The 25,303-nt window shown below is 38.5% G+C and overlaps 1 protein-coding gene across 13 annotated transcripts in view; it reads left to right on the top strand.

Moving 5' to 3' along the window:
• Window positions 1-25,303, top strand: part of TRAPPC9 (trafficking protein particle complex 9) — a 460,967-nt gene that overhangs the window by 77,551 nt on the left and 358,113 nt on the right. For all 13 annotated transcript variants that reach the window (XR_003252299.1, XR_003252300.1, XM_026058552.1 and 10 more), the window contains 3 exons: window positions 3,912-4,075; window positions 14,891-15,043; window positions 24,470-24,594. Coding sequence is in view for 11 of the 13 variants with exons in the window: in XM_026058552.1 (XP_025914337.1) it covers window positions 3,912-4,075; window positions 14,891-15,043; window positions 24,470-24,594 (442 nt within the window). In the remaining 2 variants the exon portion in view is untranslated. The remainder of the gene's footprint in view (window positions 1-3,911; window positions 4,076-14,890; window positions 15,044-24,469; window positions 24,595-25,303) is intronic.

The following is a 25,303-nucleotide window of genomic DNA, read 5'->3' as shown; positions in this document are numbered from 1 at the left end:
TTGTTTTTCTCTTTATGTACCTTCCTGAATTTTTTAAACTGTAGAATTAGGCTATCTAAATTGTCCTAGGGGATATATATACCTGTTTTTTGTTGCATTCTTTARTATGGTTTACTTAGTAAAGCAATCAGTGTGGTTCTGATTTTTCCATACTGCATTCTGTTTTTCTCATGTGGAGTGGGTTGTGTTAATGGTGTCATATTACAAAGATATAAAAGCAATATCCTGATGAAGACCATATGACAGCAAAATAAGAAAACACTGCAATTGAGTTGCATGTTCATAAATTCCCTATAAAAATTTTTCTAGATATGGCAGTCTGTGTAGTTTAACTGTTATCAAAATTAATATTGGATAGCCAAAGTTATGAATATATTGAAATACATGATGAGTTTGAAATACAGAGGGAATTGCAAATATTCTTAAATGACCATAATATTTCCACGTGCTGAATAAATGTTCAACTGCTAATGTTGACTGCTTTTGTTTGCATCAGAGCTTTATTTTCCTTTCCACTGATGTTATCTTTACTCTTAGTTTCTTCAAATACTTTAGTTTCAGTTCTCAGTCTCAGTTCCTAAGACATCCTTGGAATCCAGACGTGCTTCTGGCTGCCTTCCTGCATGCTGGAGAGCCCCTTGGTTCCTGTCACTTACTCTTTCTCCCAGCGTCTACGATATCAGCAAATTAGCTCATACAGCTCTCTCATCCTTTGGCTGCTCTGGAGAATGGGGTACTTTTAAAAGATGTAGGTGAAGAAATGAAAGAAAGAACATTCTTGATATACTGGCAGCAGGATGAAATCTAAATGTGTTTTCTCTCCTTGCATCTTGCTGATTTGCTTTACCTGCTTTCCTGACACCCATCTTATCAACACTTGATGTCTTAAGTTGTATTTGTGAGAGAGAGTCTTTTCCTGGCAGAGTATGTTAGCTTTTACAGATGATTGTCTTTGGATCCTTCTGCGGGGACTGAGCTGACTTTTCTTCCTTCTCATCAAATTTATTTATTTTTGAAGCATTTGAAATAATCTTGATACAGTATGTATTATGTCGCTTCTTTGGTGATAAAAGTGTTGGTCTGTAGGACCAGGTTTATCTGGTTATGCTAGTTAAAAGCATATAGACCATTGCTGTCTCTTCAATAAATGACTGATGTAATAGTAATTTTGGGGTGCCGGTGATATTATATAATAATCCCAAGCCTTTCTAGGCATATTGCAACATCTATTTAGAAATGTAAACAAATTTTATTTAACTATATTATGGAAGGTCAGTTTTAATAAGCTTAATTTAGCAGAGGCTGTAGTGAAGTTTGCTGTTTGTTGAGAATGGCATTGTTTTTAAATATATACATATATATAAAAAATATAAAAATGTATATAAATTATATATATATTTTATATACATATATAAATATAAAAATATCTGTCACTGAATTAACATAGTGTTAGTGTAACACCCTGTGAAATAAGAAAACAGTGTGAAGACAATGACTTTGTTTTTGTAGAACTACAAATACTATATAGATAAAACTATGGACAATTTCTAATATGGATGAACTTGGATGGAAATCGGTTATTTCCACAGGAACTACAAATTTTTGAAACTGCATGACAATGCAGCAGGCATTCTAGGTTGCTTTCTTGAGTACTTTCTAATGCAGCAATGCTGCTGTGCTTGAAGTCTTTTTTATGGGCAAAGAGGAAATGTACCTTATGTATAAAGCCAAGAATTTTTTGTTTGTATCTTAACTATCTAATTCAGGATCATCGTTAGTCCAGAGGTAACTACTACAGAAGAAGAAAGAAAAAGAAAGGAAAGAGAATACTCTATACAGAGAAAGAATCACTAGTAATAATACGCATAAAATTGTTACAGACATACTTCCAAGTTTTTACCTATTTTCCTGGTGTCATGCTTATCCTTCCACTGCTCCTCTGGGTCCTCAGGTTGGTCCCTCCAGTCTGGTTGTGATGTTCCAGTGAGTAGTCAGTGTCTGGATTCCTTTGCTGGGAGGAATATAGCGTTGATGGTCTCTTGTGTTCGTTACTCCAAAATACACTTGAGGTCGTTTTTCTGTTTCCTAACAGGCTGTTACACCTTGCTCTTTCTTCACTGGTTTGCAGCTCCATGTTAATCCAAACTTACTAGACACGGTGCATTTTTCATATGTTAGGTACTTGCTCTTTTTTCACTTTGTTACCCCCTGAAAACGGGTTTTGTCGGCTCCATCTGCTTTTCTTTAACYGACCATTGGTGAGTTGTTTATAGCCRGAGGGTCTCCGGTGCCAAGCCTGTGCCCCATCTCTTGTCATCCCATGCCAGTACTCCTCTGTGCTGCATCTGGTGTCTCCACTTCTCAAGGCCTCTGCCTTGGGGCCTGTATTTCTCTCTGCTACATCATTACGTTATACTCATAAATATCACATTCTACATAGAATTGCTACTCGTTACTACTAGCTGTGTAAAACTATGGTTGCTCCGTACAAAGATAAAGAAGAGTAAAACAAATCAGGCGTAGCCAGCTGGTCAGAAGAAAAATCGCTGCTGCAGCTAAACTAAGTCAAAACCAAGTTGCAGGCAGGGCAAGACCGGTTCAGACAAAGGGAGCCCGAGACGCCTTAATCCCGAGGCCTTCCAAGTTCAGAATGGAGCCCGTGGCTCCTAGCTAGCAAAGGCGCTACCGTATTACTGGGCTATGGGATTACAAGACTTGGACGGATGAGAAGTGAGACAGTGCTCAGTATAAGAAGTTCTATTACAGCAAAGGATGYGTCAGCTGAATTAGCTTGGACTCAGGTGTCATATATACATGTATACAGTCAAAATAGCCGTTCTTTTCGTTCGTTAGTATACAATTCCTTGATATTTTTGTCTCAGTAGGAAGGGAAAAARGAAATTCCCTCTTTCCTCTCCCATTGCCTCTCCAAATGCCCATACTTCAGAGTGTTGTAATGWCAAGGATATACCACAGCAAGGTTTAAATGATCAAAAAAAATGCGTGTTGTATGTATTTGTTGTCAAAGACGCTTTCTGAAAGACTAAGACTCTGCTGTGATACTTGTTTGTGGAGGATGCTTATCTTGTAGTAAGTTAAGAAAGGATGGCTAGCAAAAATACCTGCCAAGAGAAGTTACTGAACAGGGGGTTGACAGCAAATTTATCAGTCATTAATCTCAGTAGCTTTTGCCCTTGTATCCTTGATCCCGTCTGGCCACTTTGCGATAGCATGAAAAATACGGTCAGAAATYGAACCTCTGCTCATCTGTCTTGTTCTGCAACCCTTCTTCCCTCATTCAGGTTCCTTAAGTAGTTCATTTATATTCACTGTTTCACCTTTCACTCAGTGATTTTCTTCCAGAATCCACTCCTATAAGGCTTATGCCCTCAGCTGTCCACTAAAACTGCACTCTCCAGGCTCCCATATTACTTCTTCCTGGCAAAGTTCAAGGTTATTGCTCAATTCTCTTTTATCCATGTGCTGTCATAGGCCTGTGCATATCTGCTATTTCAAAAATTGACTGATTTGACACATTTGTTATTTTAAAATCAAACTCCTGACATTCATTTAAATAAATGCATTTAAATATTTAAATGGACTATTTAAATAATTAAATTTATTATGGTTCTGGCAGTAATTTTTAATAACCTTTCACTGTTAGAAATACATATTCTATATTGTTTGAAATCTGAATTATCTTATGCATAGCATATTAACTTTTGTCCTCGRTAGCTCTAAAAAATGGTCCTAGCTAAAATTAGAATGGAAAGTGATATCTAATATCTTGCAAGATTGTAGAGCAGTAGCTTGTCAATCTTCAAAGAATGGTTATTGGAATATAATAACTTGAACAAGCTTTTGACATGTGTTTCRTAATATTTGGTTTACATATTTATCACTCTCTGCAGGTCTGCTCATACGCTTCAGCCTTCTTCAGGGGATGAAATCTCTACTAATGTGTCTGTCCAGCTTTACAATGGAGAGACCCAACAGCTTATCATTAAGTTAGAAAATATTGGAGCAGAACCTTTGGAGAAGCTAGAGGTCACAGCAAAAACAGTCAACACTAAGGGTGTGTATGCTGATATATATGTAGAAATAATGATTGCTTTTTCTTTGATAAAAGGGGACTACTTGCTATAGGCTTAAGTTGAGGCAGTTTTGAATAAATATCGTAATCACTGTTAAGTTTGATTATATTTGTAGAAACATGGAAATGAAAGAGGGTATAAGAAAACATAAAAAGAAAATGAAAGAAAATATAGAAACATTTGTGTGTTGAAGGATCACCAGCTTTTTGGAAATCTAGATTTCATTTTAATGTCACTTAAAAAAAAAAATCCTAAGGCAATAAATAGTTAAAAGCAGGAATCTTGGATCTAAATTATTTTCTCCTTATGCCTAAGTATGGTGATTAGTTAATTAAATAAATTATCATTAACACTAATGTGTAGATGAGAGAGTGGAAGTAAATAAGCCTACTTCTCTCTCACTCAGGTAGCAATAAGAAAAAGCTGGATAAAACACTAAAAACAAATCAATGAACAAAATAAGCTATTATTAAGATTAAGGTAAAGAAGAATTACAGTACATACTTTTCCAGCTTTCACTTATTTCTTCTAAGATACTCTGTATGTATTAACATTAAAATGTAGTCTGTAGGGTGAAGCTCAGTTTTGTTTTGTGATGTGTTTTATCATTTTTGGTTTGTCCTGTGAGGCACTGTTATAAAAATGATAATAAGAATTGCTGGTGAAAAGGAAGATAATTTTTACTTACTCTGAAAATAMCATATTTTATTGTAGGCTTTTATTCTGCCAGTGCCAAAGTGTTAAAATGCAACGTGATACCTGGTGATTTTTGCTCAATTTGAGTATCCAAGCTCACAATTTCTTTTTTCAATAGAGTATCCTCTTCTCTCAACTTGAGAGAATAGGAGTTGCCAATCATCTCAGAATAGATTTTCTGTCTGAGACTTGTTCGCAAGACTAATTTTAAAAGCTGAAAAGTATAATGAGTTACTGTTTTTATTTTAATAATTTCAAGGTGCTCCTAATATGCTAGGTGCCGTATGTATATAATGGAAAGACCAAATACAGCACATATATTAAATGGTGAAAAATGTGGGCCTCTGAATTGAAGGTGTTAATGAGACTCTTAATACATAACACTGTGCTGTTAAACTTGGTTAAGGGTTTTGGAAAAGAGATCCTTTTCAACTTTCCAACTATCGTAACTAGCACAATTAAAAGTTATAATTATAACTAAAAATTATATTTTAAGAAATGGGGGAGAAAAAGGAGAAAAGCTGACACGTTCAACTGTGACTTCATTAAAACTTTAATTTTTCTTCATCCTTTCATGTTCTTTCTGTATAGAAAATCTTTATAATGAACCCTCCTAGTGTATTTGACAGTCTTTTAGATGCTATTAAGCATGATAATTGTCTTCATCAGGAAGAAGTTCTGATGAATAACTAAAAAAAATAGGCATACCTCTATTCAAAAATGCAACACAAATCACCTTTTCTGAAAAACAGGAACGAGACAGTTTTAAGAAGTGAGGAATGATGTTTGTGTTAGAGTGTACTAACTTCAGAAAATACGTTTGTGTACTGCATGTATTGAAAAATGCCTATTGTGAAAATCATAGAATCATAAAAAAGTATAGATTGGAAGAGACATCTGGAGATCATCTTACCCAACCTTCCTTTGAAAGTAAGGCTTCAGATTAGGTTATCCAGGGTCCTGTCAAGCTGATTCTTGAAGGTATCCAGAGAAGAAAATTCCACCACTTCTCTGGGCAACCTATTCCAATGTTTCATTTTTCTCATGGTGAAGAATTTTTTTGTTATATCCAGACAGAATTTGCCCTGAAGCAATTTGTGCCTACTGCCTCTTGTCCGGTCACCATGCATCCTTGTGCATAGAGTACGTCCGTCTTGTCTGTAATGGCTTTTCAGTACTGCTGGGGAGGGGTGGGATTTCCCCTGAGCATTCACTTGTCTGAACTGAACAAACCCAGTTCCTTCAACCTTCATATATCAAGTTCTCCAACCCTCTAATAATTTTAGTGGCCCTCCAGTATTTCAAGGTCCATTTTGATCTGGGGGGACCAAAACTGGACACAGTATTCCACGTGTGGTCTAACAAGTGCCAAGTAGAGTGAAATATCACAGAATCATAGCATGGTTGAGGTTGGCAGGAACCTCTGAAGATCATCTAGTCCAACCCCCCTGCTCAAGCAGGGTCACCTAGAGCACGTTGCACAGCATTGTGTCCAGGCGTGTTTTGAATATCTCCAGAGAAGGAAACTCCACAACCTCTCTGGGCAACCTTTTCCAGTGCTCTGTCACCCTCACAGTGAAAAAGTACTTCCTCATGTTCAGGTGGAATTGTCTTGTTTCAGTTTGTGCCCGTTGCCTTGCGTCCTGTCGCTSGGCACCACTGAAAAGAGTCTGGTCCCATCCTCTCGACACCCTCCCTTCAGATACTTGTACACATTGATAAGATCTCCTCTCAGTCTTCTCTTCTCCAGGCTGAACAGGCCCAGCTCTCKCAGCCTTTCCTCATAAGAGAGATGCTCCAGTCCCCTCATCATCTTTGTAGCCCTTCGCTGGACTTGCTCCAGTAGTGCCGCATCCCTCTTGTACTGGGGAGCCCAGAACTGGACACAGTACTCCAGATGTGGCCTCACCAGGGCTGAGGAGAGGGGGAGGATCACCTCCCTTGACCTGCTGGCAACACTCTTCCTCATGCACCCCAGATACCATTGGCCTTCTTGGCCACAAGGGCACATTGCTGCCTCATGCTTAATTTGGTGTCCACCAGCACTCCCAGGTCCTTCTCAGCAGAGCTGCTTTCCAGCAGGTCARCCCCCAACCTGTMCTGGTGCCTGGGGTTATTCCTCCCTAGGTGCAGGACCCTGCACTTGCCTTTGTTGAACTCCATGAGGTTCCTCTCCGCCCACCTCTCCAGCCTGTCCAGGTCTCTCTGAATGGCAGCACAACCCTCTGGTGTATCGGCCACTCCTCCCAGTTTTGTATCATCGGCAACCTTGCTGAGGGTGCACTCTATCCCTTCATCCAGGTCATTGATGAAGAAGTTGAACAAGACTGGACCCAGTMCTGACCCCTGGGGGACACCGCTAGCTACAGGCCTCCAACTAGACTTTGTGCCCCTGATCACAACCCTCTGAGCTCTGCCATTCAGCCAGTTCTCAATCCACCTCACTGTCCACTCATCTAGCCCACACTTCCTGAGCTTGTCTAAGAGGATGTTGTGGGAGACAGTGTCGAAAGCCTTACTGAAGTCAAGGGAGACAGCATCCACTGCTCTCCCCTCATCTACCCAGCCAGTCATCCCATCATAGAAGGCAAATAGGAAAATAGGAAATAATTGCATCGCTTTGTCTGCTGGCCATACTCTTGCTGATGCAGCCCAAGACGCAGTTTGCTTTCTTTGCTGCCAGGGCATGCCGCTGACTTAGGTTTTGCTTTCTGTCCTCCAGGACTCCTACGTCCTTCCCAGCAGAGGAGAAAAAACAGTCAGACCCCAGCCTGTACTGCTGATTATTCTGCCTCAAGTGCAGGACTTTACATTTATCTTTGTTAGACCTTATGCAGTTCTTGTTGGCCCAGTCTTCCAGCCTATCAGGGTCTCTCCTGATACTTCCTTCTGATGTTACCTACCTCTCATCCCAGCTTACGGTCGTCTGCAAATTTGGCGAAGTTATTTTAAAATTGCATTACCATGTTATGACCAACTTTTAAGGAGAAATAGGTGCATAACAGTATTGCACTAACCTCCTGTTGTTAAGTCCTGCAGAACATTTTTCAGTGTTCGGTTTACTTTCAAAGTCAAACATATGTGTTATCAAATATTAATTCGTTATTCAGTGACAACAAAACTTGTTTTTTTCCAAGAACAGAAATGTATATCCTGCAATATTCTGTAGAATGTTACTGTTTATATATAGAAGAATATTCTTTGTTTTGTTTTCTACTGAAAGAACCCCCAAAGGATGGACCTTTGCTCTGTTTTTAATGGACACTACAGGATTATATTCATTCAGTAAGATAACGTTGTTAAGTAGAGATGTTGTAAGTAATGGGGTGCCTCTGCAAACACTCATTTTTATGTATTCATTTCCTTGAGTTGCTCACAGAAGTGAGATGAGGCCCCATATTTGGATCTGTAAGCTCAAAATGAGGCATGTTATTGTGGGAAAATACATATTTAAATAAGCATGCCTTATTACATGACAGTATGGTGCTGGGTATCACATAAAGGGCTGAAAAAGACTATCCATGGTAAAAGAACCAATAGTCCACATTAACCATGCAGTAATTATGTTATGTAATTGTGTGTAGGTGCTGCAAAGGGTTTGTCTTTCGTTTTAGTGTAGTGATCAGTGTAAATGACACAAATGCATAAAGATGGACTCACCATACAGTGCAAGAAAACTAACAGGGTTCTAGTGATTCGCAGAGAATGAGAAATTGGAAATGTCAGCGACTCAGTTTGGTCAGTGAATATGTTCTGTAGGCTGAAAATACTACACGTGGAAAGATGTGGACACTAGTTTAAGCCATCTCTAATAGTAGCACAAGCTTTTAACTTGATATTATGTACCATGATGATATAATATATCAAGTTAAGAGCATAAGCAGACTTATGAACTGTCTGTAGTACCTTTAGAAGTTTTGTCTCAGATGTTTGTTACTACTCCTCAGCTGAAACATGGCTGTGATTTAAACTATTCAAGGTTTTCTTGAAATCTGTTATGCGTCTTCACCTGCCATAACCCCAGCCTCCCCATCACCTTGGGAGCCCACGAGTTGTTGTTGCCTGGTTTTGGCCAAATACAGGGAGCTTGCAATCATCCTTGGTTTCATCTGATATGCTGTGGTTCTTCTGGTCTCACAGTCCCTCATGAGTCTTGTGCAGCTGTTGCATGCGTGCCTGTCTGACTCCCATTTCCTTACCTTCTGTTTCTGGGGCAACAAATTTAGAACAAAGATGAATGCTGTAAATGGCAACCGTTCTCACTTTTTGTTGTACTATACTGGATGGTGTTTGCTGTTGCAGTGCACTGACCTGACCTCCTCCTTCATTACTCTGTTCTCCAGATGTTGGCTAGTCAGTCACTTTTCTTGGGGGAGCTCACTTCTCTGGCATTGGTTTTTGATGTCTTCTTGTTAATGAGATCCTCTGGGGGTCAGGTCTTCAAACTCTCTCTCCTGTTCTGTTTTCTTCGGCTGCAGTTCTTTGACTTTTCAACTCTAAAAGCTTTGACAGCCCAGGTGTCTTGTCCACCCAGGGGCAAGTTTCCCAGTGATGTTTTGAAACATGAGAAGAGTGTGCCAGGTGTTCATACCAGGCTTGCAGGTTGTTAAGGTTCTGGTAATGAGCATCAGCTTGGATGATGAAGAGAAACCTCATTGATCTTTCTTAGAAGCAATTGACCTCTGGAATTTTAACAGAGAGAAATTAATTCACCTGTCTAGCTGTATTCTTTTCATGGTCTTTGAACACATCTGCTTGCAGTCTCAGCTGTTTAACGATGCCTGGACCATGAATGAGAGATTCACTCTCAGGTCCGTGTAACTGATTTTTAAGGACTGTGAATATCCTGGAATAAATCTACTTACCTTTGTTAACAACAAAAAACAGTCTTTCGAATTGCAGTTGGCTTATGTTTGGTATGGAGTTCTGAATGCGCACAGGCTTTCCTCCAGTTAGTGCAGAGGTCCCTGCCATGATATGACAAAGAGGAGTGTTGGTAATCCTGCCCCGGTCCTACCTGCCATGACCTTGCTATCAGGGTTTCTCAGCTGACCCTTCCTTTTTGCCCACACTGGTTGACCCAAATCTTCATGATCTTTTACAATTCTTACTAACTTTTATTCCAGTCATAGGATGAATGCTAGATGGCTAATATTTTTTGAGATGGTTTTGTCTCCCGTTAAGGAGACGTACTAATCGCCTGGAGGAGGCTCAACGAGATCCATTTACCAGGGAAAGAGTATAGTATAGCAAGTCCTGCAAGTCTCTTTCTATCTACGAGCTCCGAGTCCAAACAATATTTTGGACTCAGAGCTCGTAGGTAGAAATATCTGGATTCTGGTTTATCTCCTGAATTTAAAAGAGTCTGGTTTTCCCTCATTTCCAAGGAAAATTAGCAGTAAAATTGGTTCACTGCCTACAAGTGGATGAAACATGAGTGTTTTTAACCCTATAGTCTTAATATGCATGCCCCACAGTTCCACATTTGCTAAAAAGTTCCTGCATGCTTTTTAGTGGTAAATACAACATTTCATTTTTACTAGAATTTCATGCCCTTGGAGAAGCTCATTTGTATGATTGCTAGTGCCTGGGTGTTTAGAACTGGTAGTTGTTTTGGGGTCCTGTGTCCTAATCTGGTAGGAATATATGCCTCATCGTTGAGGCATCAAGAACGTGGAGTTGCAGATTAATTACAACAGAAGCCTTAGGAATTTTGTTGCCTTGAAACATACTTCAGATTTCTGTCTTCAGGTATCTGATCATATGTACATTCAAAGTACATATGTGCATGTTGTGTTCAGAGATACAATAGCACGTGGGATATTTTGGTCTTATCCCTCTGTGCTGGTTGGAAAATGCTCTTGCCATTCTATTCTTTCAGCTATTCAACTTGAGAAGCAGCATTATTTTTGGCTGTGCTCTACCCAGTCTTCACCGTTCAGCTGTATTCTGTCCCTTTTTTAATTTCTATACTGTTTCTTTTTCTCCCTACCTTTTAAACCCTTTTCCCCTCCACTTCAAGTGTTTTAATTAAATTGCCTGTAATGCTGTTAGAGAGTCTCTGGGCCTCCAGGCTGAACTACATCTTTCTGTCTTCCTGTGATTCCTTTTAGATGTGTGCTCATCAGAAATGCACAATTGTGCTCAGAATGCTATGCGACCTATATACAGTTTCTCTGATGCTTTACATTCAGTTTGCTCTGTCTGCAGGTGTATGCTTAATGTTGTAGGTAATAGAAGATTCATTTTCATCCTGTCCCGTTCTCTCACAGAAAGAAAAAGGCACAAGAACTTAAGAAATGGCCTACTAGGACTGACAGTCTATCTAGCCCAGTATTCCCAGTGACATTAGGGGATGCTATTAAGGGAGAGTACGCAAGTCTGACAGCTTGGGGGTCTATTTCTGTTGTGCTTCCTCAGCATCCATAGTTGTACATCCCTGCCTAATCCTTCTTGGTAGCCCTCGGTGGACTTGCCTGTGAATTTGTCTAATCCCATTTTGAAGCTGCTGATACTGCCTGCTTCGGCCTCCTGTAGCAACAATTTCCAGAAGTTCGCTACCAGCTGGATAGAGAAGTTCGGTCTCTGTTCTAATGGGATCTACTGTTTTCATAAAGTGCTCCCAGTTCTCATACCATGGGATTTAGTGAATAACAGTTCTGCATTCGGCTTGTGTGCCACCTTGTGATGCTGTAAACCTGAGCCATCTTCCCCCACTCAGACTTCTCGCCAGACTGAAGGGTCCCAGCACGTTTTAATCTCTTCTCACATGGCAACTGCTTCACCCCCTTGATCATTTCAATTGCCCTTCTCTGGGCTGTCTCTAACCCCAGAATGTCCTCCTTGCAGTGCAGAGACCAGAGCTGCGAACACCGCTTATGACATGAGTGCACCAAGGTTTTAGACCCACTTTGTCGTGTTCTCAGTACCTTTCCTAATGATGACCAACATTTTGTTAGGCTTTTTTCTCGGCTGCTGCTGCACGCTATGCTAATTCCAGAGGACTGTCAGTGGTGGCTCCGGGGTTTCTTTCTGGAGCTGTAACTGCTGCTTCCACGACCAGCATAATTTAGGCATGGCTCAGATTTTTTTCCTTAGCTGCATTACTTTTATGTATATTGAAGTCCACCTTCTTGCCTACTTGCTTGGTTCTGTGAGGTCCTTTTGAGTTCCTTGCCATTGACATTACTACTTTCCTAAATGAATTTGAAATCTAGTCAAGAAATGTCTGGAAATGGATCTGATGAAGTGGTGGATTTAACCTGCAAAGCAACTTAATGCTGTTAGCCTTCAACACAGTTATTAAAGAAATGTCTGTGTCTACACTGTTGTTAGAAAAGGCATCTTATGAAGACAAGGATGAAATTAAAATCTTGATAGTCCATAAATTCTACACCTCTGTAATCTATGCAATTGAAATATTAGTGTTCTAATGTACCAAATACTAAATACACATTGCTAGTCTAATTTGAATTTGTTCATATATAAGATGAGCAATTCTTAGATTTCTCATTTTTCATGGTTTTATTTGTCAACTGGTTATTTTAAAAGCAAATAATTTAGAAAAAAAATGGTAGGTGATCATATTATGGCTTATTCTACACAACACATGCACTTGTGGTGGTGGGAGGGCAAAAATAGTTAATTATGACTCCTCGTCATGGCTTTATTATCCATGTAAATTTAAATGCCAAAAGAAAAAGTTAAATAATTTCAGTAAAGAATTTTATAGATGTGTCTACATTGAGATATACCATTTGTGCATCTTTTGAATGAGACATGATTAGGAAAATGAACCATCTGAAAAGAGACACAGCAAAGAAACAGATCTACTTGGGATCCTAAGTTTGAGAAGAACTGAGGGATGGTTCCTGTCATCTCAAAAGATCTGTGATTCTATGGAGCTGCTTTGTGCAAAGAGCTAATGTGCATTTGTTTTACAGACCCTAAGTTCTGTTGAGAGTGAACCTGAAGTTAGATTGTGGGTGAGCTCTTACATGACGTTTATTGTTCTCACTCGGGCAGTCTTTTCACTCGTAGTGTCTTCAAGTAAATCTCCCACTTGATGAAATTACATTTTTGGAAACAATTTGTTCCTCAAACTGGAGTTATACTCCAATGTTTGTCATATTTCATTCCTCTTTGCTTGCATTGAGGAATAATAATCCCTTTACCATACTATGTCTTTACTCATCAGGAAAAAAGGGATAGAGATTGCTGTACTTGTTAAACTTCCTTCTTCTTTTCTCGAAAATAAAAGAAAATCAGAATGCTGTGGTCACAGCTAAGTCAGTAGGGGAGGTGGAGGTGACTTTAGTGAAACAGAATTATTAGCAGGAATTTTTATTTTTATCTCATCTTCATTCTTACAGAGAAGCCCATTATATTGATTTGAAGCGTAGAGTAACAAGGCAACAACTGGTCTGCGAGAAAGATGTACCTCAGTTCGGTTATACAGTTATTATTTAATAGGAATTAAAGGGAAAATTGTTCACTTGTTTTTGTAAATGCAGTTGTTTCTGGGCAAATTAACAAATTTTGAGCAGGAATTCTCATTGTTTTCTTTGAAAGAGCCTTAATTCTAGTTTATATTTGTTGAGGCAATCTTCCTACCCCATTTTCTCACACACGGATGAAGTTTTTTGAAAGGTTCAGAAATGCCCATACACAATACAGTAGGCTGGTATGAAATAGAGATGAGATCTGGGACTTTGTTGTTGCCATTTTATGCAAAGCAGTGCTCAAATTGTGATTAAACGAGCCTTTAGAAGAATCCTTTAGTATACTTTGCAATGGTATGTATCGTTATAATTTAATAAATACCTTTTTAGGATGCTCCCAGTCAAAACACCACATTTACTTCATGTATTAATAGACTTCTGTAGTGCTCATCGTTGTGCAATCTTGCAAATACTAATGAATTTATAGATTAAAAGTGAAGCACTGAGAGATTTAAGTGATTTTTTTACCCAGGATCATTCACGAAGTGCATTAAAGAAATAAGATATTAGCAAATATTTCTTGTGTCTATTTAGTGCCTGAAGTAACATTAATTCAGAAAAAAGTTACTGTGTTACTGTATCATTTTAGTATTTAACACCCTGTTTTGTCATTCTAAAATTTTTTTTACTTTCTCTGACATGAAATTAATAGAATATCACTGACTGCTTTTGCTGAAGGTACTTAAATGCCGGTTACTTTAATTTTTGACGTACTTCAGGTTTGAAATAGCACATAACTAACACCATGTTCTTTTTTTCCTGAAATAGACTTATCATTCTCTGTTCTTCTTAATTGCAAACTAGACCTTTTTGATGTTACTGGAGTACTAAAGAGACTGAGTAACGGGGTAAAGTGTCTCAATCTGTTCATGAACAATAAATAATGGATTTTTTCCTCAATGCGCTTTTTGGCACTTCAGGTGTAGGAGAAAGGAACTAATAATGACAGATGTCGTTTCTCATGTGGAGCAACGATAAATAATTTATGACACAAATATCTTTTAATGCCACTAATCCTGTCTGGCAGCATCCTTAATATTTGGGTCTAGTATACATCTTTCCGCATCTCAGTTTTGAGAAAAACTTCGTTTTAATAAAACCCGAAAGGGAATAGCCATTCTAGTTTTCTCCTGTGCTCAGTAAGTAACTACCTCAGGATGTTACAGCTACGTCAGAGCTCTAACTGACTTATYGCACTATAATATTTTGATGAGATGGTGTTTGCATGCATGTGCCATTTCCTGATCGGGAGACTGTCTCATTCAAAACGATACGAAGTTTTAGTTCCCCGTTAGGTTATATTCTTGAGTATTCAGAGCATATATTTCATGCTACCTATCGTCAATATGTTTTTCTGGTAGTAGTGTTGAGTTAAATTGATACTTYGAGCTTTGTGATCAGCATGTTTTCAGGCAAATGTCAGTAACATCTTTTATGTCTTGCTACTGTTAAATTCATATTTAATGCGTTAATTCTAAATGCTGTAGAATTTAAACAGAAAATGACAAATCAGTTAATAGTTGGTGTAACAGTAGTAAAATTAAATGCTCTTAACACAGTTGTTATGCTCATGAAATATTTGCTTTTTTTTTAATATAGAAAAGCTGTATGGTGACTTCTTGAGTTGGAATCTAGAAGATACCCTCTCCCAGTTTCCTCTAAAACCTGGGAAGATTGCAACGTTTACTGTAAACATTAAAGTGAAGCTGGACTTTTCCTGCCAAGAAAACCTTCTGCAAGATCTCAATGATGGTGAGTTTTTGAATTTCTTCTTGGTTAGGAGTATTGTATTTAGTTCTAAGAAGCACATATGTCGAGTTGTCATGCCGTTCTGTTTTAAATATGGTGTGTGATGTGGCAGTATGCTTTCATATTTGTATCTCCTAATGCAAAGGCACAGTTCTTCAGTGAGAGGTATAGATGGAAGACTGAATTCTTGTGACAGATTTGGACATGAGAGTTTGGCCAAACTTTCTCATCATGAGATGTTGCCCAGATATATTTTTAAATCTTTCTTGACAGAGAGATCATTTTTAACGTGTCTCTCTGTGGTATCTTCATCTTATGAAAGCAAAGAAAAATAAAGTTTGCAAACATCAGTGGGCATCAAAGAGAAGTGAATATTAAGTTAATTATTCAATTATCTAATATTGTAAAATTCTTAATCATGGCTGACTTCCGGCATTTTGCCAAAAGTGGCACACTGAAACACAGGGAGTAATCTCCCTAATACTTATAATGTATAAAAAGTTTCATGTGGTTAAACTCATAGTTTCTTTTGCATCAAAAAAAGAACAATACTTGCCTGTACCAGAATTATCCAGAATTGCAAGTATCAGATACTTGTGCTAAGGATTTCCTCTCTGTTAGAACACAAAATCTTACAGAGTATTTGCTGTACTCTGTATATTTTAGGTCTTCATTTTTTTTCCAACTGGCAGATTTAGTTAAACTAATTGAATTAACTGGAGAAAACAAGATATTCCTGTATTTTAATAAATAAAAACATAATTATAATTTGGACTCTTTCCCAGGATCTAATTGCAGGTATGCATAATTGATATAATTAATTTTTAAAATACAAAAAAAAATCAGTATGGAAAAATACAACAAACAATGATATGCATAGCTTATTCAAAGTGAATAGGACTGAGTTCTGTGAATTATCTTGCACATTCATTTAGGCTGAAATTATATTAATTGTTGGTAAAGATTAAAAGACTTCTTATTTTTTAAACATCCCTGGTATAAAATACATAAATTATCAAAATACTTTAGGGCTTAACTGCACAATACCCACAGTTTTGCTGCACTAAACTTTGTTTTGAAGGACTCCATTTTTCAATTACTATTATGCTATAGCTTTTTAAAGAAGATTCAGTGGAAAAGGTGAGAGGGAAAGCTTGAGACTGCTTTGAAGCAGGGAGTTTTTTTCTAATTTTAAACTAAAAATACAGATTTTTAGCCTTGATAGTAGATTTGAGTTATGGTTTTTTTGTGTTTTTTATTTTTTAACTTTTCTTCCTGGGCTTGATGGTTAGAATTTTTTTGAAAAGCTGGGACGGGGGGAAAGGGCGAGTAAGACGCTTTGATATCGTTATGAAAACCCAGATGTCAAGAAACTGAGGCTTTGAGAAATGCCCTTGGCTGGAAATGGTTCAGTAATTCTGTACAACACGAACCTGTGCAACAAGTTCCCAAAATGAGGGGAGGCAGATCTGATTGCTGGTATCATTGGATGACATGTACAGTGTGTACTTTGAAAGTATTAATAGAAATGCCATGTATGTTGCCTTTTTTAGTAGTTTGTTTAACTTTTCTACATAGATTTTAAAATTCACAAGCATTTCACAAGTATCTAGTACTTTCTAAAGAAGTAGGTAAGATCCTAATATGAACAGCTGGAAAAGCCAATGGCTGCTACAGCCTGACTTTTAATTCTATGGTCGCTCTGGTGCCTTTTTCTTTAAAGACCACATTTACAATGATGATCAGAATCCTTTTGTCTTTTAAAAATGACGCCCTTAGGAGGGTGTCTGTTACTTTGATCTCTTTTCATTCGATGCTGAAATTGCTTCCTTTTATGCTGTTTGTAATTGGAACATAGCACAAAAAGGATAAATTACAGATGTTTCTGATGATAGTTATTCAATTGGAAGGTAAATTAAGTCGTCGGTCAGAATTGCTGATGTAAATCTTGTGTGTTGATGTAGACCGTCTGCTAAAGAAAAATGCTAGATGTTCTCCTAGATTAAAGGAAGCAAAAACACACGCGTGACTCTACAGGATCAGATCAAATGTCCATCTAGTGCAATATCCTGGCGGTAATAGTGGCTAAGATCAGACGTCTAGGGGAGAACATAGGGAAGGTCGTGAGCATACRTGCTGCTTTCCCTTAATGCTTGTGGACTCCAACTGTTGCCAGCTCAGGAACGACCTGAACCTGACATGGTTTCTCTGTAGTTAGTCATTCTCCRTGGCTTTCTCTTTCATAAAATTTTCCAGTCTCATCCTTGAACCCTGTGCAACATCCTGAGACAAGAAGATCCACAACTACATTACTTCTTTTACCAGCTTTGAGCCTAATACCCCTTAGTTCTTGCATTGCGACAAATAGCTAACAACCCATCGTCTACACTTCTAACCTACCCTCGTGATTTTATACATCTCCTCCTATTACCTCTGCAGGTATCTCGCTTAGGGGCTGAAGATCGCCAACTAGCTTAGTTGCAAGGAACTGTTTCCGTATCGGGGACATTTGATCAGCCTTCTTGTCCCTTCTGAATCTTTTTTCTGTTCTGTACCCTTGAGAGAGGCTGTATATGATCCTGGAGAGGTGGGTGATGTATGGATTCCTGCAGTGACCTGAAGATATTCCTTGCTCTGTTCTCTGTTACTTTCCTTATAATAATGCGCAATGAGCATGGAGCTGATAGTTTTGTGAGGCTGTGAACCATAGCTCCAAGATCTTGCTCCTGACTGGTAATTATCCACTGAGAGCCCATCGTTTCCCGTGTGAGGTTAGGATTGCTTTTATCCCGTTAATTTATACTGAGTTTTATTTGACCTTCAATTGGCCAATCGTTGAATCTCACAAGGGCCTTCTGCAGTCCCTCAAAGTCGCCCCTTATCCTTACTGCCCTAGGGATGTTAAAAGCAGTCTTCCTTGCCCTATCTCTGTGCTCAGGCAGGCAGCGGTACAGTTTAGGGAAATAATTGTGCATAATATTCATATAAAAAATACTGCAGTCATTTCTCAGTCTGTCCCAGCAGGTCTGATGACTTCTACTTTTTTTCTCAGAATGAGAAATCTCTTTTCCTGTCCGATTTGAAACTGGATTTAACTGACTGACCTTGTCCTTCTGTTCGAATTCTATGCAATTTTCCTCTTTCGTGTCCAAAATTTTGTAACCAAAGGTTTTGTGGCTGAGAAGGAGCAGGACTGAATGACGGCAGTGCCTTTTGGAGCTGTTAGGTGTGTCTGACATCTACCATTTATTCAGGAGGACTAAGAACGGTTTTTGGTCTTTGCATGCAAGAACCTCAGTGTTAAAATTATATATGTAGACTGCCTCAAGACATAATGATGAAATTCCCAAAGGCACTTAATTGACAGCAAAATTCAAGCCCCGTTATTAAATTTGATACAGTCACGTAATTGTATAGCGGTTCAGATAAACAAATTGCTAAGTGTCGGTGAATCAGCGTCCGGGTGCGTGCTCATCTGGGCAGAGGCAAGGTAATTCAGGCTGGCAGTGTATGTCGGAGACTGGAAGCTTTAGCTTGGAAAAGGCAAGTGGGCAGTAGTGAGAAGGGCTCTACCTYTTTTATGTTTTTCCTCGTTTTGGATCAGTCGTGATAGCAGCGTGATTTGGGAATGCAATTTTGCCCTTCTGTAAATACAAACCAGATCTTTTTTTCACAGGCACTTGCTCCAATCTGATTCTTTAGCAGTCTGTTATTGGGGAAAAGCGGATGTGAAGAAGTGTGGTGCAAGGAAAGTTGAAAGAGCTTCTGTTACCAGCCATCTGTATCAGATTCTTGTTGGGCTGGGATGTGGGAAATGAAAACTTCTGTTGCTTCTTTATGTTGTTTTCACTCTAACGCAGCCTTGTGCTGTGCTTCCGTTAGGAGCTATTTACTGTATGACATTAGCCAGAAATGAGAGGCAACATTTCTTAAGCTTACATCTTTGAGAAATATCAAGAAATACACTTTTCTTAGATAGTCATTGCTGAGATTAAAATCCTCCGCTAAACATGATCCCTCTCAGAACGCTAACTTCTGTATGCATTTTGTGAACCTTTAAAGCTAGGTTATAGTGCTGTGACCAAATCTGGATGTGGTCTTTGTGGAAGTGTTTTTGGAAATCTAGGGCAAATATTTGATCTATAGTGTCGCCAACTGCAAATATTAAAATGTCATTGGATTTGATTAAGATAATGGAATTGTTTAGCATTTTAGACTACAAATTAAATTAAAAAATTAAGAATTAAATTAAAAATTAAATTGTATTTAATATTCAGAGGATCTGGAGCTATATTAAGCTTTTATCTGTGATAGAATATCATTGATAAAGTGGTAAAATTTACATCGATACAGGCAGGAGTACCAGCAACAGTAAGGACAGCACTAATATTGACCTTTTGTATAACGTTTAGCTGTGACGTCAGGAACATGTTATTCTGTCCTTGGTGGGTAGGCTGCCATGTGGGAGCTGCGTTAACGCAAGCAGAGCCTAATAGTTTGCCAGACAGAGGTGCCGAGGGGTGCACGTTCCATTAAAGCATGGCGTTTAGGGTTCTTGGCATGGTCCGGGTTGCCTCGGCTTGCTGTCTTTGGAAATAATCCCTTTGCCTGCACTTTGATCAGCCAGGTAGGTGTGCTAAAGACACTCGCATTTTGTTGTTTGAGATTAAGCTAGCCAGGCTTGCATCTYGAAGGCGCTTGCCCGGGATTTAGGGGTTCCCTTTAAGAGATCCGTTGGCTGCGAATGCTATTGCAGTTTTGTGTCTTTTGTCTCTGGGTTGAGATTCCTTCTACAAGTGTTCTTGGTTCTCCGATCGGGGAAGTCAGTGTGTGGATTTGATTTGATTTGATTCGAAGGTTGCACTGGGCAAGACAGGAGGAAGCACTGCGTCTGCTTGGTACAGCCAGGCTTAAGGAGCTTCAGTGTTAAGGTCTCACCTTACTCTTGAATATTTTTGATATTGGTATGCAAGACCATGGTCTACCTCATCATTACTTTGTGGCTTTTCTGCTTAAATGAAATGCTTCAGTTTCATAGTTGGATTGTATCCACTTAGAATATTCCTGTGCTTGTATAGCTTATAGACTAGGTATATCATTGTCAGAAAGATCTGGTTTTGAACTTGAACGTAGTCTCGACAGGTCTTCCAAAAAAGAAAGTAGCCCAGAGCACTGTATTAGGATAATTGTATTACAATAATGATGATGGGATGTCCTCCAAGATATTACAGTATGATCGTTTATATGTTGTTAGTTTGGTTGCCTTTATTGCATTTAATAATTGAGAATATTTTTTCAAAGCAACTTCATTTTTAAGGAGTTGTATGGCTCTTTACAGTTTGGAGGTGATGGCTTTTATTTTGGTTGCAGTGTTGATCTGAGGAAAAGAAGGTTCTTTTTTTCTTTTGACTACAAATGCTTTCCGCGTCCTCCATAAGTTCGTCGCCATATGACTTAAAAATCTATTTTTAATTTTTTAGGAATTGTCCTTATAGAATTTTTTTTTAAGTATCAGCCTTAGTGATTACCGAAGATAAGGAGCCTTTTGCTCYTCCAACTGCCTTTTAATCCATCTAACTTACCTCGTGATTTGGCTGATATAATTTGTTTTTCTTATTTTTTACAGCGTATAAGAGCCATAAGACCTTAGCCAATACTGGTTGTACCAGCCACTAGACAAATGTCGGGAGAAGTGGTGCAGGCCCCAGATCTGTACAACATAAATAGGTAGGACAGACATGAAGCAAGCAGTAATAAATTTATTAATGGAACATCTGGGCTAATTGTGCCGTCACCCTGTTAAATGTCCTGTTATGCTGCTTCCTTGCAGAGGAGCTTTATTCTGGTGCCTCCTGGAGCGTGCCGGAGTAGTCTCTAGTCTACGATTATGAATTTCTTTACACTTTCGTTGCTCCCTTTTTTGGTATTCTGCCTTATTCCAAGTTTAACTTCCCAATGCTAGTTCATCGTCATCAGGAAGGAACCCTTAGTTGACTGTTTGCTATTATTAAATATTATTGTTATCTTCTTCAGATGTAATGAAGTCTTGAAGAGGTGCTTATTCCACTACATGCCATGAGGAAATAATAATGAGGAAAAAAACCAAAAAACAGTTTAACTGAGCCAGAAAATACAACATTAGCATATGCTACAAATATATAACTATAGAAGACATGTCCTTGTTCAGCAAGCGTACTCTGTCTCCAGTCTCAAACTGGTCGGGCCCTTTTTCTACACCCAAAAGTACTTTGAAACTGTTACAATATTACTGAGAAATATTGCCTAGCAAGAGGCTTTATATGCTGAAGCTTCTGTCAGGCAGTGAAGATGGGGAACTTTTTCCCCTTGACTGACAAAAGAAGCAAATGGGTTGAGTGAGCGTTTAGTTTTTAAGAAGGATAYTTTATGCCAAAGTTGCATGTTTTTGAGAAATTGCTTACTGTGTCATACGGTGAGAGCACTCAGGTAAGAARGAAGTTACTGTAGTGTTTTGATAGTTTTTAGTGTTAAGTATTTTTCTTGTATTTTTAGAATACAGCAATAGGTGAGTTGGTCTTTGCTATTTGATAGTAAACATTTCTTCTGCAAAGGAGAAATTTAAATTAAAATTTTATAGTTTTGCATCTCGTACACCATTATGTTGCCAGTTAGCTGTGGAGTGCCTTAGAATGCAAAGGGAATTTAGGACTTTTTGGCTTCGGTGGTAAGCTTGTTCAGGAGTTGCCCAGCTACAGATTTGGCAGCTACCTTAGCTGTGCTGATGCATCTGTTTAAAAATACATCTGTTTTTGCCATTTGGATCAGGTCAGTGATCATTGTGCAAAACAGCATTGCGACCGACGGGGCTGAGACGCGTTGGACCAGAGCAGCGCGGGCAATGTTTTACAGCAGCTCGTTCTTCGGGTGCTTYGGTCGCTGGGTTGGGAACCGACAAGTTTAACTGCATTAGTGAAATTTCACTCGTTGGTGTATGAAATTGCGTGGGATTCGTTTGCGTGGCGTAGCGTGAAAGGGGCTAATGAAGCTAAATTGACAATTTGCTCAACGTTTGAGAGGAGCGAGGAAACGCCTGTGAGAGGTTTTGCTTTGTTACGACAGGAGCAACTGCRATGCTGGAAAGGCAAGTTGCTTTTATTTTTCAGCTGCCGTGGAAAAAGTGTTGGTCATATGCTGTTACCCTGGAAATACGCAATGTGGACTGCAGAAATTAGGACGATTTCTGGACAGAACAGAAAGGCAGTTGTTCTTTGCCTAGTGAAAGGCCGCTCCAGCCGTCTATCTGACRTTAGGGGTTATTGAAGCAAAGCTGTGACGGAGGTATCATCTTCAAAGCTCTAAGCTTCACGAAAGAAAAAATGCATTGTATTTACACTATGAAAACTCATATAATATAAGCATGGAATAATTTAAAACTCCTGGTGAGCTGCTTCCCCAAGAATCTCATAACTTCTCAATTACCTTTTTTCTTCTGTAATCACTAAGTTTTGCAACYTACAGCTGCTTTTAAAAGGATGTGTTCCCCCATTCTGTGCTGACCGTTCCGATTTAACGTACGGTAAAGGAGCTGGACGATATCTAATATTTCCTAACTTTGCTGCCTATCAAAGAAGCGAACAAGCTAAATAATCAGAATAAGCAGAACACTGATTATTTTTATCCTCTGGCAAAACGGTCCCCTTGCAAAGTCAGTTGTGAAGAGGTGAGTCATTTAAAGTACAACAAAGTGCTCGGTCCTGGACTCTGCGCTCTAAGCAACATGTGAGTGCCACCGTCTTTAAACAAAAACTTTCAAATACTGCTTGGATTACGTCAGAATTTCCTCTTAGCCTGAAGCAGAAATAATGTATTCTTTAATATCCTACACCCTTTTGCCTTGAGGTGTAATTTAGAAATTAAAAAAATAAAATAAAAAGTTAGTTTGAGTCTTTATATTTTTGTCTAAGCAAATGAAAATAGAATGGGTTTTTAGAAGATAATAATATTAACGAAGCCATTAGCTGTATGTCCAATATGTTCAAGTTTACTTGAACTTTTTATTGTGTTACTGCCTCAAATCTTAGGCTAATAAATCAGTTTGCTTTAATATCAGGTCACCCCCRTTAGAGGCTGGTGTATGTTTTCTCTGCTCCGAGATTGAAGCCTTTGATTTTGTTTTGTTTACTGCAAATGGAATTCAGATTGAGTGCACCCAAATTGCTCTGCAAGCCCAAGTGAGTGGGGATGGTTAGGAGATTTGCTTCAAAACCATGTGCCAAAACACTAGATGTGGCAAAGGTCACCTTACCTCTGATGCAAGCCCTTGTTGCCTCTAATGGACATTAAATATAAATGTGAAAATTGTGGGTTGAGGGGAAAAGGCAATTTTCATACACTCCATGCAAAAATTGATATATTTTTCGTTTAGGTAATAATTCTTTTGCTTCTGAAGGTCACCAAAGCCATCAAAATCATTTTCTCTTCCTTTAAATTAACATCGCCCATCAAGGCAGGCTTTGCCCAAGCRCAGCATGTCGGTGCCTGGGAATCCATCTTCCCTTGGACTCTGTAAGGGTGATTGACCTTTTAAAGAGCTCTGAAGGCTCCGGGTTGATTGAGCAGATGCTGTTGATGACATTTCGTGATGAAAATGACTGAGAAATGTTAATCTTTCTTTTCTATTAAATGTTTTTTTTTTCTTATGAGTCTATTGAAAACTTATAAGATTTTTCACTGGTAAGTCTTCTGAATCAGCACCTTCAAATTTGTTGGTATTCATAGGGCTGTATCTTTGAGGCTGAATGAAGGCACTTTTTTAAACAATTCAGTAAGTTATGGGAGGAAGTAGGAAGTAAAGGAATATGAGAAATGTCCTTTGTTTTCCTGTTGGGATATCAGTGAAGGAGGTCTTCAATGGTGCAAAAAAATTTCATGCTCCATCTTTTTCTTCTGGTTTGAGCTTTTGAGGAACGCATCTGCATGCAGATCCAGATTTGAGGTCATCCATGTAACTGAAACATAATAAAACAAATATAATTGTATGAGGATTTTCTTTGTATTTAATCAGTGTGTGCATGGTAGCTGCTTTGCACAATATAAAAGAACAAGATCCTGGTCTTCCTTGGACTTCTGATTTACTTCTAAAACTCTGAATAATAAATTGTGAATCTGGTTCTTAATGTATGCTAAAACATATGCTATCTATTGTGATATTTCACATGCAATTTCCTTCTTTTCCTGTGAACTTCATCGAGTTTTAGGTATATTTTTATTTTATTAGTCTTCTAGAGCAGAATATAGCAAAATAATTAAAAAAAATCTTTTTTCTTTAAAATGTTAATATTTCATTTTGAGTATTTTCCCTCTCTTAGATAAAATAGGTATAGATTTGTTAGAATAAAACATCATTTTTGAGAGGAAAAAGTAAAGCAATCTCATTTATTCTTTTTTCAGATGGAATCAGTGTTAGCGGACTTCCACTTTCCAGCCCTTTCCGACAGGTTGTCAAACCACGAGTAGAGACTAAACCCATGAATCCACCAGAAGGCAGCAAAGCTGGTGACTTCAGTCACGTGAAGGTAAGTAAGTGGCACCAAAACACGCGAAAGATTTGGTTTCCATTGTACTGCACTATGGTTTGTTTTGTGATTGAAAAATAAAGGATTCTTTTCTTCATAAGTATTTCCTTTTTTGTTTTCTTAGAATAGCTTGATATCCTTTGAGTAGCAAGCCTTTCAGAAGTATTCATGGAAGTAATACAGTGGAATAATTGAGAGCGCCAAATGACATGTAAATAGGTGTAGCAGGATGAAAGAGCAGCTGCGCTGTACTTGCTGGGAGAGCCACTTCCCTGCAATTAGCCGCTGTGTGTTCTTCTGATGAAGGTCTTACCTGTTGAAGATGTAAACTTTTTATTTCAAGCAGTGAAATAAGAACAGCTTTATGCCGGTCAGATTTGCAGAAGATATAATTTAAGGTTAAAATAACAAAGCTTGTCAAAAATGTAACGTAGGACTTCATCTTCCATATTTTTGGCGAATGTTTTGCACACTGTTCAATATTTAATACAGCTCCTTTAGGGAGCTGTATTCTGCATTAGTTTGTTCCGTCAGAAGTTAACTTGAGTGTTATATTGCACACTGAAATATTTGGCTCAGCACATTTTTGGCTAAGATGCAAACGGTAGCTTTGTTTCTTTCGCTGTATCTCACTTCACATGTCCTGGTATTTTATGGCATAGCAAGGTATTTTGCAATTGCTCATCAGTATAAATCATCATGATTGAGA

This window comes from Apteryx rowi, unplaced genomic scaffold (genome assembly GCF_003343035.1).
Source record: "Apteryx rowi isolate R43461 unplaced genomic scaffold, aptRow1 scaffold_148, whole genome shotgun sequence".
Classification (NCBI taxonomy): Eukaryota; Metazoa; Chordata; class Aves; order Apterygiformes; family Apterygidae; genus Apteryx; species Apteryx rowi.
This window is presented reverse-complemented; position numbering and strand designations above follow the sequence as displayed.